The sequence below is a fragment of the Biomphalaria glabrata genome, chromosome 16 (assembly GCF_947242115.1).
Source record: "Biomphalaria glabrata chromosome 16, xgBioGlab47.1, whole genome shotgun sequence".
Lineage (NCBI taxonomy): Eukaryota > Metazoa > Mollusca > Gastropoda > Planorbidae > Biomphalaria > Biomphalaria glabrata.
Genome location: NC_074726.1, coordinates 9,633,439 through 9,651,672, shown reverse-complemented (window position 1 = coordinate 9,651,672; position 18,234 = coordinate 9,633,439). Strand labels below are relative to the sequence as shown.

The 18,234-nt window shown below is 37.1% G+C and overlaps 1 protein-coding gene across 1 annotated transcript; it reads right to left on the bottom strand.

Moving 5' to 3' along the window:
* Positions 1-9,611: 9,611 nt before the first annotated feature.
* Positions 9,612-17,836, bottom strand: LOC106079583 (uncharacterized). Its single transcript, XM_056014456.1, has 4 exons — positions 17,803-17,836; positions 17,659-17,703; positions 13,216-13,987; positions 9,612-11,671 (listed from the first exon to the last, which is right to left on the bottom strand). Exons 3-4 carry the CDS (start codon positions 13,692-13,694, stop codon positions 11,647-11,649), a joined length of 504 nt encoding a protein of 167 aa, XP_055870431.1. The 5' UTR covers positions 13,695-13,987; positions 17,659-17,703; positions 17,803-17,836; the 3' UTR covers positions 9,612-11,646.
* Positions 17,837-18,234: the final 398 nt, after the last annotated feature.

Here is an 18,234-nt window from a genome sequence, read left to right as displayed (position 1 = left end):
ATTCATGGAGGTCCTCATGGTAGGTGGGAAGAGGCTTCAGACATTACCAGTGACAGATTTTTATTGAAACTGCTTGACGTCAAATGCTCCGAACGGCGTGGGAGGGTCTAAGTCAGTAAGAATAGCACATTAGGTTTTTTAAATAGAACTTTTTAATATCAGGAAAATGCACTGTAGATAGGCTACCTCAGAATATGCATTTTGTTTGTTTTCAATATCAGAAATAGTGCTTGGCGGCGGGGCTTTGCCCCGCGCTGGGGGAGCTCCTAGCGCTCCCCCAGACCCCTTTGCTAGTAATGTCGGGGAATCTACAATTTTTTCACTAACTCATGGAAGAACCTATTCTAGGGCAAAATAAACGTCTTCCGAAAGAATGAAGGGTCAGAATGTAATAAAGATTATGTACACACACACACACACACACGTAAATACATATAATTTTTTTTCGCGGGGGTGGGGGGGTGTCGGGGGGGGGGGGAGAAAAAAAATCACCCCCCAAAACCCCCCCCGAAAAAAAATCCTGGCTACGCCCATGTCATTCAATATAGTAAACGCCAATACTACACACACAAAAAAACACGGCATCGTAAGCTTTCATTTAATAAAATGTAATGCAAAGACGAATTTACCTTTTAATACAAAATCTTAATTTTCACATAACATCCTTATCCCTACCCTGACTGGACCCCGCGCAATCTATTTCGCATAAGGCCTCGCAAATTTTAGGGACGGCCCTGCAGGAGAGGCTTATGTGATTATAATATTGTTTAGATTATGATTGCCATATACTTATAACAATGTCTTCATTAAATACTTTGAATATTAACAAAAGTAATGGTAATGGTAGCCCCAATCAGACAAATAATCCAATCACTTCTGTAACACTTCTGCAACACTTCTGCAACACTTTTGATGAGAACACGTCAAATTTGTATGGAAGGAGGTGAGATTTTTTTTTTGTTATTGATGGTTTACACTTTATAGCTTCTGAAAGTATACCACTCAAAGACCTTTCCTTCTATAGGGGCAGAGGATATAAAGCTCATCTTTTCTATCATGACCTGCTTCTATAGACCACGGTTAACAAGGGTGGCCAGCACAACGACAATCAGACTTAAATTAACTTTGGCTGGACTCAGGGGCGACTTAAAAAATCTAGAAGTTCAAAATCACAGTCTTCACCAGGACTCGAACTCGAGACCTCTAGGTTATGAAGCCATGCGCTAAACTATGCAACATATCACCTTTACCTTCACTCTTCCCTTAGCTGCACCGTTATGACACCACACATGATCTGTCGACCGTCTTTCTCCATTCCACTTTCACCTGGCCTAGAATCTCTTTCAATAATTGGTCCGTCAATTCTCTAATGTCTTCCTAATGCTTTCTCCGTCTGCCTCTACCTCCTGTCTCTGGTGATGTTGCGAGCCCAGAGGAACTCTTGATATGCCCATACTGTTAAGTAAAGTTCCCCTTTCAGACCTTGTGGTTTATAGGGCATATGATGTAAAGTCCTTCTGTTTCTGTGGCCTACGGTTAACGAAGGTGTCACGTGGCCAGCATAACGACCAACCGCCTCTACTTTTTCCCTACTAATGTCAGGTACCCATTAGAGCTGGGTGGACTCAGAGGCGCCAAAGGTACCGAAGTTAAAAATCCCAGTCTTCACCAGGATTCGATCCCGGGACCCCCGGCTCGGAAGCCAAGCACTTTACCGCTCAGCCACTGTACCTCCCCATACAGTTTTAGATTGCGTTTTTTGACAGCAGTCAGCTGGTCAACGTTGGGCCCAATAGCCGTTATAATCCTGTTTCTAATCTCTTCGTTCTTGATATTACTATTGTGTTTATTTTAATGCTACTAGTTTCTGTCCAGGTACTTTTGAACCATCCTGCCCTACATTTAGTTTCTTCTATCCACAAGTTACATAACTCTCTCATCTCGAACACCCCCCCCCCCCGCCAATTTAAAAATTCACAAGAATTAATGCAGAGAAACAAAGTCTTGTTTTTTTATCTATTGGAGTCATCAAATCAAAGTCACGTGCACGCTTCTCAGGAAACAGTCTCTGCTGATTGATTGTTTCAAAAACATTCTCCCCCCCCCCCCCCCCACCGGTCTGTCCCAAACTATCAGATTATTTTTTTTTTTTACATCGTCCCCTGGGAGGGGGGCGAATTGTTAAGATAGAGATATTTGATGTCTCTGAACAAACATGGAACATTTAATTGGTAGAGGAAAATAAGACATATCTTAAATTATTGCCGGTTGAAACCAGTGTTTCTCAACTATTTAACTATGAACCCCAGTATAAAAGATGGTCGTTAATATTTCTGCAACTGCCGCTGGTAGAAAAACTAAAAAGCTGAAGGGATATTATATTTTAGCTTATAAAACTTAAAACAGCTTGATTAACTTCTTTGGGAACAAAACTCTATAGAATTTTTAATACAATAAAGAATTTAGCTTGAGTTGAAATGAAATAAACTTAAATTTAAAACAATTCTATATCACAAGAAAAACACGTCTTTACACTTCGACATCCTGGCGTACTTCACAGCTTACGACAGCGCCGCTTATCTTGCGTCATTCTAAGATTAATACTCATTCTCTCTCTCTACAACTAACAATAAATTCTCCCTTTCTATATCAGCTAGGAAACACATACACACACACCTACACTCTATAACACCCAGCCCTGACATAAATGTTAGGCCTACGTCTACAGCTCCTATATGTAAGGGCCTGGGTATAAACATTCTCATGGGCGTATATAGCGCACACTTTGTGAAGAAGTGAAAGCTTCTGTATTTAAGGGCCTGGGTATAAACATTCTCATGGGCGTATATAGCGCACACTTTGTGAAGAAGTGAAAGCTCCTGTATTTAAGGGCCTAGGTATAAGTATTCTCATGGGCGTATAAAGTCAACACTTTGTGAAGAAGTGAAAGCTCCTCTATTTAAGGGCCAGGATATAAACATTCTCATGGGCGTATACAGCCCACACTTTGTGAAGAAGTGAAAGCTCCTGTATTTAAGGGGCCTGGGTATAAACATTCTCATGGGCGTATATAGCGCACACTTTGTGAATAAGTGAAAGCTCCTCTATTTAAGGGCCAGGGTATAAACATTCTCATGGGCGTATGTAGCGCACACTTTGTGAAGAAGTGAAAGGGACAGTGGTTACTGAAACGTGAAAGAGCTGCACACACAGCACTCACGGCTATAAGGGTCTTAAGTCATAAAAAGGAAAGTTCCTCTTTCAGACCTAGCGATCTTTAGGGCAGATGATGTTATGGTCATCTGTTTCTTTGGCCTACGTTTAACAAGCAGGCTCAGGTTCCCATTAGAGTTGGGTGGCGCCCTAAAAATCAAGAATTTCAATATCCCAGTCTTCACCGAGATTCGAAACCAGGACCCAAGGTTCTGAAGCCAAGCACTTAACCACTCAGCCACCGCTCCCACTTAAGTCTTAATAGTTGTAATAAAATGCTTATGTAACGAAAGACATCTTGTGGTAGGTTCGCCTTGGTTATCAACAAAACCATGACGCCACACTCGAATGTTCTGAGAAAGATATTTAGAAACGCGTAAATTCCTCATGAGTGCTCCTTCTTCCATAGTGACATTAGAGAATGGAATAGTTGCACAAACCAAACACTTGAAGTTTTTAAGTTACTGATGGCATGACTAGACTGACACACGAAATGCCTAGGACGTAATTATCTTCTTTTTTTAAAGTAACGTCTGTAATCTATAAGATAAGAAGAAAAAGTGTATATTTTACATCCAAAAGTTCAATTTTCTTCAGATTTATTTTATGACTTATTTTATTTTTGTGGTCGATGTTTTCTATCTTCTCTGTGATAGTAAAATGTTCAAATCCAGACCCAAAGTGTGTATCTTTTAATGTTTATGATCTTTATGACTTTTAATAATGCTTTTTCTTTTTCTAGGTGTTCAAGTGAGCCTAGTGTGTGATTAGCTTTGTCTTAGTAAGAGCATTTAATGGAAATCATTGTCCTTTTTTTTTTCGCATGGATTCTCTAGCCAGAGGCATCCAGACTGAAATGAATCTTTGAGTCGTTGCCTATTATATGTTTTATGTGTTGGTCTGAGTTGGTCATATATCGAACATTGAATACATTGGAAGCTCAATTAAAATTAAAAGAACAATTGTCAAATTTAATTTTGTTTGAGTGTATTTAATTTGCTTTGTCAAAATAATGTGTATATTTAACAGTAGAATACTGTAGTTTAAGACTACTAGTGACAACTGTTTATAATCCATGCAAGCTATTTCTATGTCATAATTTAAGCTTTAAAATTTAAATATTACACATTTCATCTTTAATTTTGCAGTTGGCAAATATTAATATTTATAATAAAATAATTATATAATAATACTATTGCAATAATATAATAATAATAACAAATTAATATTCTATGACCTTTCTTTTTTCAGTCTGTTTAGGTTTGGTAACTGTGTTAATATTTGTTAGTTGGAAATATTACAAGAGATTGTTCCCCTTTACACATACGTAAATTGGAATGAAATGGTAGAAAGTAGATTGCTGTTATTTATACGTACTTACGTTCTTTACACAAAATATGATTACATGATTATAATTATTATGTAGTTGTCTTACCCATCATTCTGAGATATAATTAGAATATAAGAGTGCTTGGTGGTCGAGTGGTAAAGCGTATGGCTATCGTACCTAGAGGTTTGAAGTTCAAATCCCAAATGAAGACCTAGGGGTTTGAGTCCACCCAACTCTAGTGGTATCCTGACATTAGCTATTGAAAGCAATATAGGCAGTTGCTCGTTGTGCTGGCCACATGTCACCTCGTTAACCCTGAGCCACAGATTGCAAGAGTCTGAAAGGGGTATTTTACTTTTATTCGAATTATATGTATTGACTCCTGCCCATTGTCCAGCCGAACATTTTGGGCTCACGTAGGTCTCACCAGCCACACGAGGAGGCACAAAACCCCAGTGCAAAGCCCTCAACTCCCTTGACGGCGTAAGAGGTCAACATCAAACCACGATATAATATATACATGTATAAATGTGTGTGTGAGTGTGTGTTGGTTCTAGAAAAGAGACCAGTTTTTTTTTAATCTTTTGTATAATGCAATGATGGGCAAACTTATTTGGCAGCGGGCCAAAAATTAAAAACAAACAACTTTTGGCTACCCTTAAAATACAACTAAAAAAGAAACAAATTTAGTAAATATTAAATTAAATTATTTCAAAGTTCATCTAATGTTAAGCTTCAAACTGCGAGTGTTTTTGATATTTTTTATTATTTGGTTCAAATTTTTAGAATTAAATTTAAGTGTTTATTGGTCAATCTATTTCTGACAGACATTGGTAAGTTTCATAGTTGAAGAATGCTACTCACTAATATTGAAAGATTACATTGATCTTAACATGAGGTATTTAATGTTTATGTATATACTAGCTAATTGGCCAAACAGTCAAAACTCTGGTTTTACCGTTTAAATTTTCAAAATAAAATCATCTTCAAATTTAATTTAGGCTGCTTTGAACACGTTCAGCGGGTTGGACTCGATTCAAATATTTCTATGGAAATGTTTGGATAGTACGTAACGCCCCTAACCCCCCCCCCCTTATTGTCCCCTCCATCCCTTCTTGTAATAAAACTCAATATATCTCCCTCCCCGAAGCGTAGACAATTTAAATTTAAGAATTGACTTATTATTGACCTATTATTTTCTCAAATTACATTGACATTATATATATATCGCTCCTTCTGTCTCGGAAGACAATGAATGTGCCCAGATGAGTCACTGGCTTTGGTTACGTCTTGAGATGAGGCAGAATCTGGAGTGACTGATCAAGCTAATTCTGGAGTGGCAGAGTTTGTCACAGTTCGGGCATGTGTATGCATCAGTGCTAGGGATAGCTGACAGGGCAGCTTTCTTTTTCTTTCTCTTGGCTGTCGCAGCTTCGTTTGATACGTACCATCACGTACAGTCTGTCTCCATGCTGTCCGGTCTTGGGCTATCTCCTCTCACATACTTTGGTCGATGCCCGTGGCTCTCATGTCTCGCTTGCAGACATCTATGCAGACATCTATGCAGGTTAGTATTGAGCGGCCCTGGGTCTGACTCCCTCTGCAAGCTCAGCGTATAGGATGTCTTTAAAGGTTCTTCCATCTGGCATGCGAGTGACATGACCGAGCCATCGTAGTCTTCTCTGTTGAAGGAGAGCATAGATGCTGTGTATGTTGGCCCGTTTCAAAACTTCCTGGTTGGTGACACGATCCCTCCAGGAGAAGCACTTTGTCATTATGGAACCTTTAAAAATGATGGAAAAAGTAGCGAATTTTCTCCGAATTTCGTCGACGAATTTAGTGGTTTTTTCAATATTGTACATAGGGTGGCCGCCGGAAAACTCGTGGTATTAAAAAAAAACTTCGGCGAATTTTTCCATTATTATTATTTGAAAACCCGTGGTATAGTCCTTCCTTGAAAGTCAGACCCGTGAAAGTAAGAAGACCACTGTACCTATTAACAACAATAATTTAAATTTATAAAGTGCTGTTAACAAACAGAATGTAGGCTGTAATTAAATAACAGACGTAAAAACACGAGAGTTAAAATGACAACATAATCTAAAAAAGTTTTGTTATTTCCTTTTAACATTTGTTCGTTTTGTTACGTAACAAATCTCCAGACTTCCACTCCCCCATTGTAACTAATCGTAACAAACTTTTATACCCCACTCCTTAGCCATTACTTAATATCCGAATGTTTCCCTCGTATTTTGAATAGGCTTCAGCGGGAATTTCCGCACTTGACTCAAATGTCTCTTTGAATTTTTAATACGTTACTAATGGTATTTCCGCACTGAACTCACAAATGTTTCTTTGAATTTTGAAAACGTTTCTGTGGGTATTTCCGCATGGACTCAATGTGTATTCAGTCAAGAGTTGAAAAACAAAATTGATGTTCATGAAAATTTTGGTAACCGTTTTATGTAGAACTTATATGACGTCACTGGGAGCGTGGTTTGCCGGGAAATCAGAGATAAAAGTCTTCAAGAAACCAAGTACTAAAAGAGCATTGTCTGATCAACACAACACTATAGTAGACTCAAGTCATCTTCACATTCAAAATAAAGAACCACTGTGACAGTTAATTATGGAGAACTACACAGTGAATTAAGCGTACTTGCAATAAGTCATTCGTTTTATGTGTGAGAAATTAAATAAAAAAACTTTTTAAAAATATCCATTGTTGCTGTTTTGGTTTTTTATATATGTATATATTAATACTAATATACTAATTATCTAGTAATAAATTGGGTCCCCCATTGCTGACACTGCGGGGAGTCGGAGGAATCAGTGATGCATGTCATGTACAAGCTGCGCACAGAGATGTATGGGGCAAGTCAATTGTATGAAAAAACTAAGAGCTTGCCACGGCACTGCAGGAGGCCTAATCCTTTCTGTCCTGTAGCCCAGTGGTTCTCAAACTGGGATCAGTAGAAAGATGAAAACTGTAAACAATCAAAATAACTCCTTCGCTAAAAGCCATTAAATTCGATCGGATAATTTGAATAATAACCAGTTCGCCTTTCATTGTCTATTATAAATTATTCTATGGTTACATCATTGTTGACGCTGAATGGCAAAACAACAATGATTGTTAGCAGTCCTAAAATAGAATTTTATTGTGCGCATGAATATCAAATCCACTTATTCTACAAACCAATCAACGTCGTTCTTTCAATATCTCTGCCGTATCACGCCATTCTAAGAAGTAGGCCAAACGTTTGTTTTAAAGTTTCCTAACGATGATCTTAAGACTCTACGACACACCGACACCAGTTTAGTTATTAATCGTGCACATAGTAGGATTAACTATACGTCATACAGTGGTGATTCGTGTTTGTTTAATTGTTGTTTTTTTGCCAAGCCCATGTAATCGTTAAATTATGGATAAATACAGGAAACGTAAGCAGACATCTGAAGAAGTGCAAGAATAGAAAAGAGGCCGCACAACGAGAGGGAAAACTAGATAAATATGTGCCTGAATATTAACAATTTGGATTTACAAAGGTAACAGTAATCAGCCACAATAGTGTCATTCGTTTGAATGTGTAATCGAACGGATATATGAAATTTTCGTCACTCTGTATTCGTGTAACGAACCTTATACTGCAGAGCAGTAGTGAGAAATATTACAATAACTATTTAACCATTGTATCTGTGTTTCATGTTTTATGTTCCTTGCTTTCGCTTTGCAGACTTAAGCTCTGTAACTGTCCTATAGCGCTGTGTTATTGTCAGTAGTTAGTGCTGATAGGATATGATTGCAATGAATGATTCATTTTATATAGGTGCCTTCAGATAAAGAAGTTTACACAATATGTCTGTGGCTGTGCTATTATAACTTGGGCAGACAAATCAGGCTGCGTTTGGGGTCCGCAAATATCGTCGTCTGGCTTGCAAAGGGGTTGCAGAACTGAACAAGTTTGAAAACCTTCTGCTTTAGCCGATTGGGACCAGGTTTTTAAATGAGAGAAAGTAGTGAATTAAATGCGACGAAAATAAGGGACTGCGCCGACCAAGGCTCGAACCAGTGGCCCTGGAATCGACAACTCCGCCTAGCGATAACGCACTAAGCGAACCTAACCTCTAGATCATCTAATACCCACTGAAGCTTCTATATGTAATGTATTTTTGTTGTCCACTTGTCATTGTGAGAGATACACAATTAAATAGAGCCATTATCTGTCTAATACATGCCTAACGGCTGTCTGAACGCATGTGGCGAGGTGGGAGAGGAGCTAGCTTGTTCATGTGACCATTGACCACTGGGGTGGTAATTTGCATACGAAATAACTCTGGACCAGAAAAATGATTTTTTTGGACATTCATCTTTCTGTTCTTTTATAGTCATAGCCTGAATCTATCAATCTCGTCATCTTTGGACTGAATACAAGTTACGATGTGGCTGAGTGGTTAAGCTCCTGACTTCCGTACTTGTGCCCTTGGGGTCCTTGGTTCGAATCTCGGTGAAAACTGGGATTTTTGAATTTCGGGGTTTTAGACCGCCCCTGAGTCCACCCAACTCTAATGGGTACCCGGCTTAAGTTGTGGAAAGTAAATGCGGTTAGTTGTTGTGCTGGCCACATGACACCCTGTTCGTAAACAGTTGGCCAAAGAAACAGATGACCTTGACATCATCTGCCCAATAGATTGTAAGTATCGAAAGGGGAACTTCCCCCTTTTATTTAGTTAGACCCTAAGTGACCCTAACACATAACACTGAATTGCTTTTAAATTTATGCATATTTTTTAAATATATTTTTTCTAAATAATGTAAAGCAAGACTCTACGATTTTTGGCCCTTTTAGATAAAAGATTTCTATTTCTGTATCTATCAAAAATTTGTTATATCAAAAATGATAATGCATAATTTATACTGACATTAAGAAAAAAAAATCTTTAAGTTTTAAGTAGCACGATATCTTATCTTATCTTATATTATACAGACGTTACTCCAAAAAGTAGATGATTAAGTCCTACTGTAGAAGTCTAGTTCTAGAATAAGTTATTACAAAACACATCAACACATTTTTAACTCTTTAATATATCTACTATCTTTATACATAAAATCAATTGTAAAATGTTTGAATGAAACATAGCAAAGGAAACAGAATAAAAATAATTGTCATATTTGCCAATGTAAAATGCTTGTATAAGATACTACCTGTAACTAAATATTTTACAATGTAACTTATGAAGCTAAAGTAATTTATATAGTACCAGTAGTGTTTTGACTAGAATAACACCATTAGTAAGAGACTTTATTTTGAGACCACATGTCGGAAAACTAAAAAGTAAAGTAACAATAATACATATTACACTGAACCATAATTTTTCAATACTAAAGCACACACATAAATAAAATACTCAGAAAGACAAAACGATGAATACATGTTACTTAGTCATGTATGCTAGATGACTGGTCTGTTGTGGTCACGTGGTGCGTGAGAGAATCAATGAGAGATAACTCCGATATTCAAATTCTCTAACACTTCCTCCATCAGAAGTAGTTAGTAGAACCGAGACTTCACAGGTCTGTACGACGCGGCAACGAGCTATTGGTGTAAACTGCCCACAGGTTGTGACGTTGTAAATCAGTGTTTAGGCCTCTATAACGAATGGTCTTGGTAGAACGTAGTAGACCGTTTCCGAATCTCTAATCTAGATCCTAACTAGAATTCATAGATATGTTTATTTGTCTTTGCAAGTTAAGCGTAATAACACCTCGCTATCCCGTCGTTCCTCCTGCACCCAGATATTTTTTGTGTGTAAAATAATAGACCTATTTCAAAGCTTTATATGTGTCAATAACTTTTCATGACCTTTCCAAAATCTATTTGGCATAAGTTATCATAACCAAACAGGATATTCTTTTGTAGATATAACCATTATACATTTTGTATTTTACTAATTCATCTATAAATAATTTGACGCTTTTGAACTTAAATACAAAATTTGAATCAAAGGTTTAGACACTAAAAGCTTAAGTAATAGCCCCAGCTGCGACCTACATATTTTACCACACGCGTCGCAGACATTACTATTTTCCGCCGGTGGTCGATTTAGATTTTCTTTCTCGCCGTAGACGTCTGTCCTCGGCACAGGATTTTCTTTTGGCTGCAAATGCTTATCCTGCGGCCTTTGTAAGTATTCAATATATAATTTATTAAAAAATAATTTAAGTTACATGTGTACAGATTTAGACCTGGAGAATCCCAGTCGTAATAATATTGTAATGATCACTGGCCAGACAAGATCAAAAATGAGGAACTGTGGCGAAGACTAAAACAGTAGCCCATTGAAGTAGATATTAGAGAAGTATTTCAGTTGGATAGGCCACACCCTTCGGAAGCCTGAATCCAGCATAACAAGGCAAGCTCTAACCTGAAACACCCAAGGAAAGAGGAAGAGGGGACGGCCCAGGAATGCATGGCGCCGCGATTCATGCAGATGCCAAGTAGATGGGCAATTAGAGAGATTCATTCAGAACTGAGACACATGGAAGAAGAGTTGAGATTACTTGTATTTTGTTTTTTACAACTTTCCACTTTTAAGCTCTTCTAAACCCAAAGTAGACCTCAACATTATTTATTCTATTACACTTAGTATGTAAGTCTAACCACTTTTTTTTTCTTAATACAGCAGCTCCTAAGCTATTTTTTTTATTTGATTCCACCACTCAAAATGAACAGATTAGTTGACTCTGTACAACAATATATATATTTCTATATTCAAGTAGTTATAATAATAACATGTATGGTTTCCTATTCTTTCTTAATTGTATATCCATTTGTGGTAATAAGAATTTAAAAAAAAATATACATTTATTGTCACGGTAAATCTTACATATTGGTTGTATAGGACACCCAATCATTGTTTTCTACAATATCCGACACTGCTGTAATTGATCCTATCTTTGTAGACTCCACTGTGAACATGATTGGCCCCAAAGAAGCCCACGCAGTGAACCACTGCCCCGCTACTCCCTGGGCAAGTGCAAGTGTTATAGGTCAGCTTGGTGTAGTTGTAATCGCTGTTGTAGTGGTTGATTTTACTGTTCTTTACCCACTTGCCGAAACTGACCTGCTTATAGTGATGGGAATTAAACACAATTTTAAAAGTTAAACTAAAACTAAGTTTTAACTAAGATAAAGTAGTTAAACTCAAAGTTTATCAAATGTGCAATAATGTAGTTAAACTAAACTAACAATAAATAATTAAACTATATAAACTTTTGATAACTTTTTTTTGTGGTGGGGGTTTGATCTAGACAGAGCTGATCATGCTTAGATCTAATTTTTTTAACATTGTAATCTTTCTCCATAATAAAATCAGTAACACGGAAGATGTTTCTTACATAAACGTTATTGCACAATACGATTTGAAAACAAAATATGTGTGCTTGTATTTTTGCCTTGAATTGAAATCTTTAGAAAAGAATGGTACTTTTTTTTTAAATTAAATTAACTTACTATATAACGGAAAATCGTACTTATACCGATAAAGTTTAAAATCTCATTTAATAGACTTCGAATATCACTTTTAGATCTAGTATCTCAAGAAATAGAAACAACTTTGCTGAAGTTTTATGAAGCCTTTGACCTGTGTAACTGTTTTAGTGTAAAGTACATGCTTGACTAACTATGCCAATGTGTTATTTCTTGTCTGACCACTCAACGTACAGCTAACACTAATGCATAACCGTTAAATGCGCAACCCTAACAATGCCAGTGTGTTATTTTCTTGTCTGACCACTGTTGCATAACGCGCAATTAAAAATAAAACGCAGGGTGGTCTTGTAATCATCGACTACACACATACAGTACACTAGGCCTACATGTGTACGTCTGTGTGACCAGGATGTCAAAATGAGTCGGACACTGTCTATTTACTTTTCGGGCAGGGACGGTGTGGATTAAGATTTTTGTTTTCTAGAGTAGGTTATCCTAATGCTTTTGGATCTATTTAGGCCTAACTGTAGATTTAGACCTAGATCTCAATGATAAGTCTAAAGACTAGAGTATATTATACGCTTCGGCTTCATCTAAGGTTTAAGCTATAAAAGTGTGTACTTGATGTTCCTGCAGTTTATAGATTATTGTTTGCCGCAAATAGTTTGATTAAAACCACTAACTTTCAACCTAACACGCTTATCATATTCCCACAATAAACTAACAGAAAGTAAGCACCACCATGTGACTTGTTAAAAATTTGGAACAACCCCATTTAGACTATGACACAGAAGCTTTTGGCAAAAAATGTCTAACAACATTTTATAATGCTGCTACTTTCCAGTACTAATATTGACTCCCATAACTTCTACCAGCATCTTACTTTACCCTCTTCAAATACTGACAAAAGAGTTGTTAATTGCATCATTTTAAATAATCAAAGTTGTTAATATCACATGACCAGAAGACAGAAATGTGCGTTCCAACCGCCACCAGTGTATCACTTGTTGAAAAGTTTTTAAAATTTAATTGAACTTTTTATTTTGTAACAAAAATAAATTAATTAAATAATTATTTCAACATAACTTTGTTTTTCTGATTAAACTTTGGCCTTAGTAAAAAAATTTTAAGTTAAACTAACTTTTTGTGGCTTTTTAGTTCACTTTCACCCATCACTACCTGCTTAGTGCATCCATGCGGGTGGGAGACAATGAAAATAAATTTTCCGAGTGATCGCAGCCCTTGTACTTCTGCCAAATTCTCTTTCCAATCTCGAACCTGTGTTCCATCAAAGCGTACAGCCTATTGCCCAGTGTCGCATCACAAGTGGCGTACTTCAGGCCACAAAAGTCTCGATCAATATTCACGTATTCGATGCTCATGGTTTCGAGTCTAACCAGGGGGCTATCTTCTTTGTCATAGAACAGTCTACAGGATGTTGCGGACGCCTCTGTTTCGTCATAGACCACATGCGCTGCTGTCAGAAGAATAATTTCCCACCAGACTCTGCTCGGATTTTCTGACACCAGACAATTTTTGCAAGGACAAGTTTTATATCTCCTTTCATATTTGGCGCCCAGTGCGTTGTATTGAACGCCCAACGCATCGTAGCCACATCCATCGATTAATTTAAACACACTCATCTGGCCACTGCCCATCCTCAGGGATTGATCTCCGGTGGACTCACTGAATGGATATGCGACATCCGTCCCAGGCCAAAACTTAGGTCTTTTAGGACTGGTTACCTTGACTTCCACTCGTACGGTAAGGTCAGCGATAGATTTGACCAGTTCGTATAAGTCCGGGTCGCGGTAACGTTTCGGCAGATGTTCCTTGCTGAAAGTTTCTACAGGTATGTACTTGAGATGTCCAGGGTTCTTTTTACATGGCTCTTTTCGTTTATTCAAAGCTTCTCCCTCTTTGTCACTAGCAACAAACGTTTCATGTTGACCTAAAATTAAAAAAAAAGAAAATCTTCAATATGTTTATAAAATTCCTGAATTTAAAAAAAAAACGCCAAAGGGTAAAGAAACAAACACCTGACTTATACATAATACAGCCGCATCTGCATTTGGGTCTTATGAACATTAAGTCCCTTTCAAGTTTTTATAATATTGGATGCCTAGGTATTCAAAATATGCATATTCTCATATAACAGACTGTATTTAAAAATCATGTCATTATTTGTAACATAAGGGGTGGCAGAGAAAGCACAAGGGGAGATACGAATTTTTTAGACTGAATCAGAAATAATAACAAGTAATAAAAAAATGTAGTTGTTTTTTTTAATAACTTCCTTATTTATGAAGCTAATGACTTAACGATGACTTCACACTCAATAACTAATGAATGATAAATAAAAAAAGGATTTTTATACTCCGCCCTAATCCCCCTCCCCAACAAATAAAATCCTGGTTACGCCCATTTATACATCTACATAGAGTATAGTAGATTGCAGTGCAACAGTATAGATCCAGACTTGGTAAAATTAAAAGACAGAAGTTTAGACTAGATCACTGGTAATGATAAAGTGTATTGATATATTGCATTATCTACATATATATTATTTCTAGCCATTCATGATTTCTACACAAGACGTTGCGCGAAAAGTGCATGGGCGTCTCTTTATTCCATTCTTTACGTGTACTGAATACAAAGAAACATTGGAGTCGAGAGCGGGAATACCTGCTAAACGTGTTCAAAATAGCCTAAATTTAATTTAAAGACGTTTATATTGTTACGAATCTCACTATCCAGGCTCTCTGCAAACTGCACCATACACCACCAACTTAAAGAACTTGACAACTCAGGGCTCCAAAGTAACGTAACACTTTAATAGTTGAATAAGTAACAGCCAATACTGTACAATTGGCAACACGTACACTGTACAAATATCTCTCTTGTTGATTTGCGTCGGCTGACTACACACACACCACTACCCCCATTTGTGCCACCACCAGGTTTATAACAATATTTTGAAAAATTAAAATGGCAAAACCAGAGTTTTCACAGTGTCGCTAATTAGCTAATCACTTTTCACTATTAAGATATGCATAAATTTATAAAATGCCATATTTCTAGGGAAATGGTTTGTGCCGTTTTGCGACACCCATGAAGAGTTTGCACGCCAATTAGAGGAACTAAAAAAAACAAACCCTGTAATTCCTCTATTTTGTAGTATCAATTCATGTCTATATCACTCTTTAGCTTACTGCAAACAATTCTATTATCGTCACTTCCTTATAATGTTGTTTCATCCATTTCTATTGTAGGAAACAATTTTGGTAATAAATTATTTTGTTTTAATAAATATTCAAACGGACATTAAACACTAACAGTAAATCTATACTGACTATTGGAAAGACATAACCTAAGACCGCACTAGATGGAGAGAGATGGTAACCAAAAAAGCTATGGACAGTGAAAAAAAACATAGGCTTCAGCTCTGGAAAAAAAGCGTGCCTAACAAAAAAATGTCTGGTTCCTGTACCACCAAAGCGAAAGCCACCTTGACCTGCAATATAGTCGGACGGATTGTCTCTCCAAAGGCTCCACAGTCACATGAAAAAGTGTCCAACGAGATGAGCCATAGTCGTTCTACGACTGCAGGAGGCCAATAGTTTTAGTTATAACTGTAAGAACGATAGAAGGCTGTATGCTAAGCTGTCTTAGACTTTATCTTGAATTAGCTATCTGGCTTTTGATATACACCGAATCAGAAACCCCCTTGGTAGCGAGCTTTGCTGAGAATTACTCCCTTAGAGCACGTGAAAGGAAACGAGCAGTGAGTTTTAAGGTCGCCTTGTCCCCGTACAAGGACAGCCCTAATGTCGGACATGAACCAGTTATCTCTCTATGAGTCTATCAAATCCTTTTCCCGATCGCCTTTCATGCAGAACTCTGTATTAAAAAATAATGAGTTCTATTGTTTCGACGTCCTCGATGCAGTGGCGACACCGTGTGTGGTAGTTTTCTCGAAACTGTCCGAAGTAAGCACCTATTGGACAGTGACCGACTCGGAACTGGACTAGGACAGCCTGTTCCGCATGAATGAGTTGCAAACCACGCATCCTTTCTGCCTGGTCTATTCATTGCCCTGTGGAGCTCGAAGCCCTTATCCGAAAAGTCCCCTATATATCTACGCTGCTGATCACGGATAAGCCCAGTGTAGGGGGCCCTCTTAAACCAACAAAACCTAATGCACACAAGTGATACAATCTATATGTTCTACTTACCATACGTATGTTTTCTGTCTTTAAGCGTAGGCTTTTTAACCTCTTTGTGGAAAGGACATAAATATTTTTTAATATTCATTTATAAGTTAAAACTGGAAGAGTGAAACTCAATACAAAAAATCCTTGTCTCTTTTATTTTTTCTTGTTCAGTAAATACGAATCTGGATTGAAATCGAATAAATATGAACATTTTTTGGAAAAGGTCCAACGTATTTTTATGTAGTCATGGCTTGAAGCAACAAGGCCTTTTGTTTTGGCTGAATGTTATTGGGATTGGTCCAAAATATTGATTATTGATTTTGAATCCAGTTAGTTAAGTCACACATCAGTGCAATTATGAAGGACTAATATACAGAAGTTGCTAGAAGAGAATATGTGGATAAATTGACTGGTAGAGTCAACGTAATATTCTAGAACAATCCTTGCGACAAGCTAAAAATATTTATGATTCAACAGACTCGTCTGAATTACACTCATTGACAGCAACGATATAGCAGAAAACACTATAGTCGTTCAATGATGAATAGCCTGCCTTAATAGCATACAGGCAAGTTTAGTTCAAGGTCTGACGAAGATCAATAACAACAGATCTAGTATTCGTAATGTTCGGGAATTTCCACTCAAGACATTATTTACCTAGACTAAACATGACCAGTCTATGGTAGACTGAATTAAAAAAAAAAAACAAGAACATAAAAAAATATTTTTAAGCAAAACTTATAAGAAATGTAGTTGTATTAATTATTTTGAACTTATCGTATAATTTTGTAATTGGAGTAGACCAGCAACAATAAATTTGTGCGATCAGAAATATTTTTAACAATTGATTTTGTTAGTCTGTAAAGCGCTATTACCTGCGTTTAGTTTCTCAATACGTTTTGATCCTAGCACTTAAGTCAGGGGTTCTCAACCTCGGAGTCGAATTCTACCTACTGAGCTTGTTACAACCCTTTATATTGACGACCTGAGAAATTGACCCGTTCACCCTTCAACTACTGTAAGAAATCTCAACAGTACAACCTCCCTGAAACATTTAATATCGGTAGTAGGTGTCCACCAAACAAAATGGCATGAGGCCCGAAAAAGCCCCCCCCCCCCCCACCCCCCAACCAAAAAAAAATGGCACAAACCCAAACAAAAATAATTTAAAAAAAACAATACCATACAAATGTTTAAATCATCAAATTTCAATGACACATACCATACGAATGATCAAATTCCAACGGTACAAAGTACATACCAAACATATGTTTAATTAAGATCAAAACAGCACATACCATACGAATGTTTCGATAAATTCCAATGGTACATACCATACGTATGCATAAACCAAATTCCGATGTGATATACCATACGAATATTTTAATCAAATTCAAATGGTACATACCATACGAATGTTTTTTGTCACTATAGTCATGCAGTTCCTTGTGTCCTAAACAAAAACATTCACATACAAATTGAGTGACATTCATATTGCTAAAGACAGACACTAGCGCTACCCGTATCTTATAAATTGCCGATACAGGCGTACCTTCTAAAAAGAAGAAGTCAAATAAACTATCATGTCACAATTTGAGACACGATGAAACGAGGGATTACTATTACAATACGAGGCGAAATTGTCCTTGACATTTACATTTCTGGGAAAACGGTGACGTGCTTTTAATGGTGACTGAATATTTTCGGACATCTGGTTGGTTTAGTCTCATATTTCGTTTTTTTTTCTCCTGTCAAATGTATGGATCAGATTTCAGTGGACGACAGCAGTGTCACATCAACAAGGAACTACATGAATGACTCCAAGAAAAAAAAAATATTTTTAGATCAAAGTTGACTAAGGGCAATAACAAGAAGACAGACGAGGTTATTGGTCAAATCCAACCATGCAACATACATCAGCAATTATAAACCTTTTTTTTAATGTTTCAATGTGGGAGTGACATCTGTCTAACAGGGAGCATTA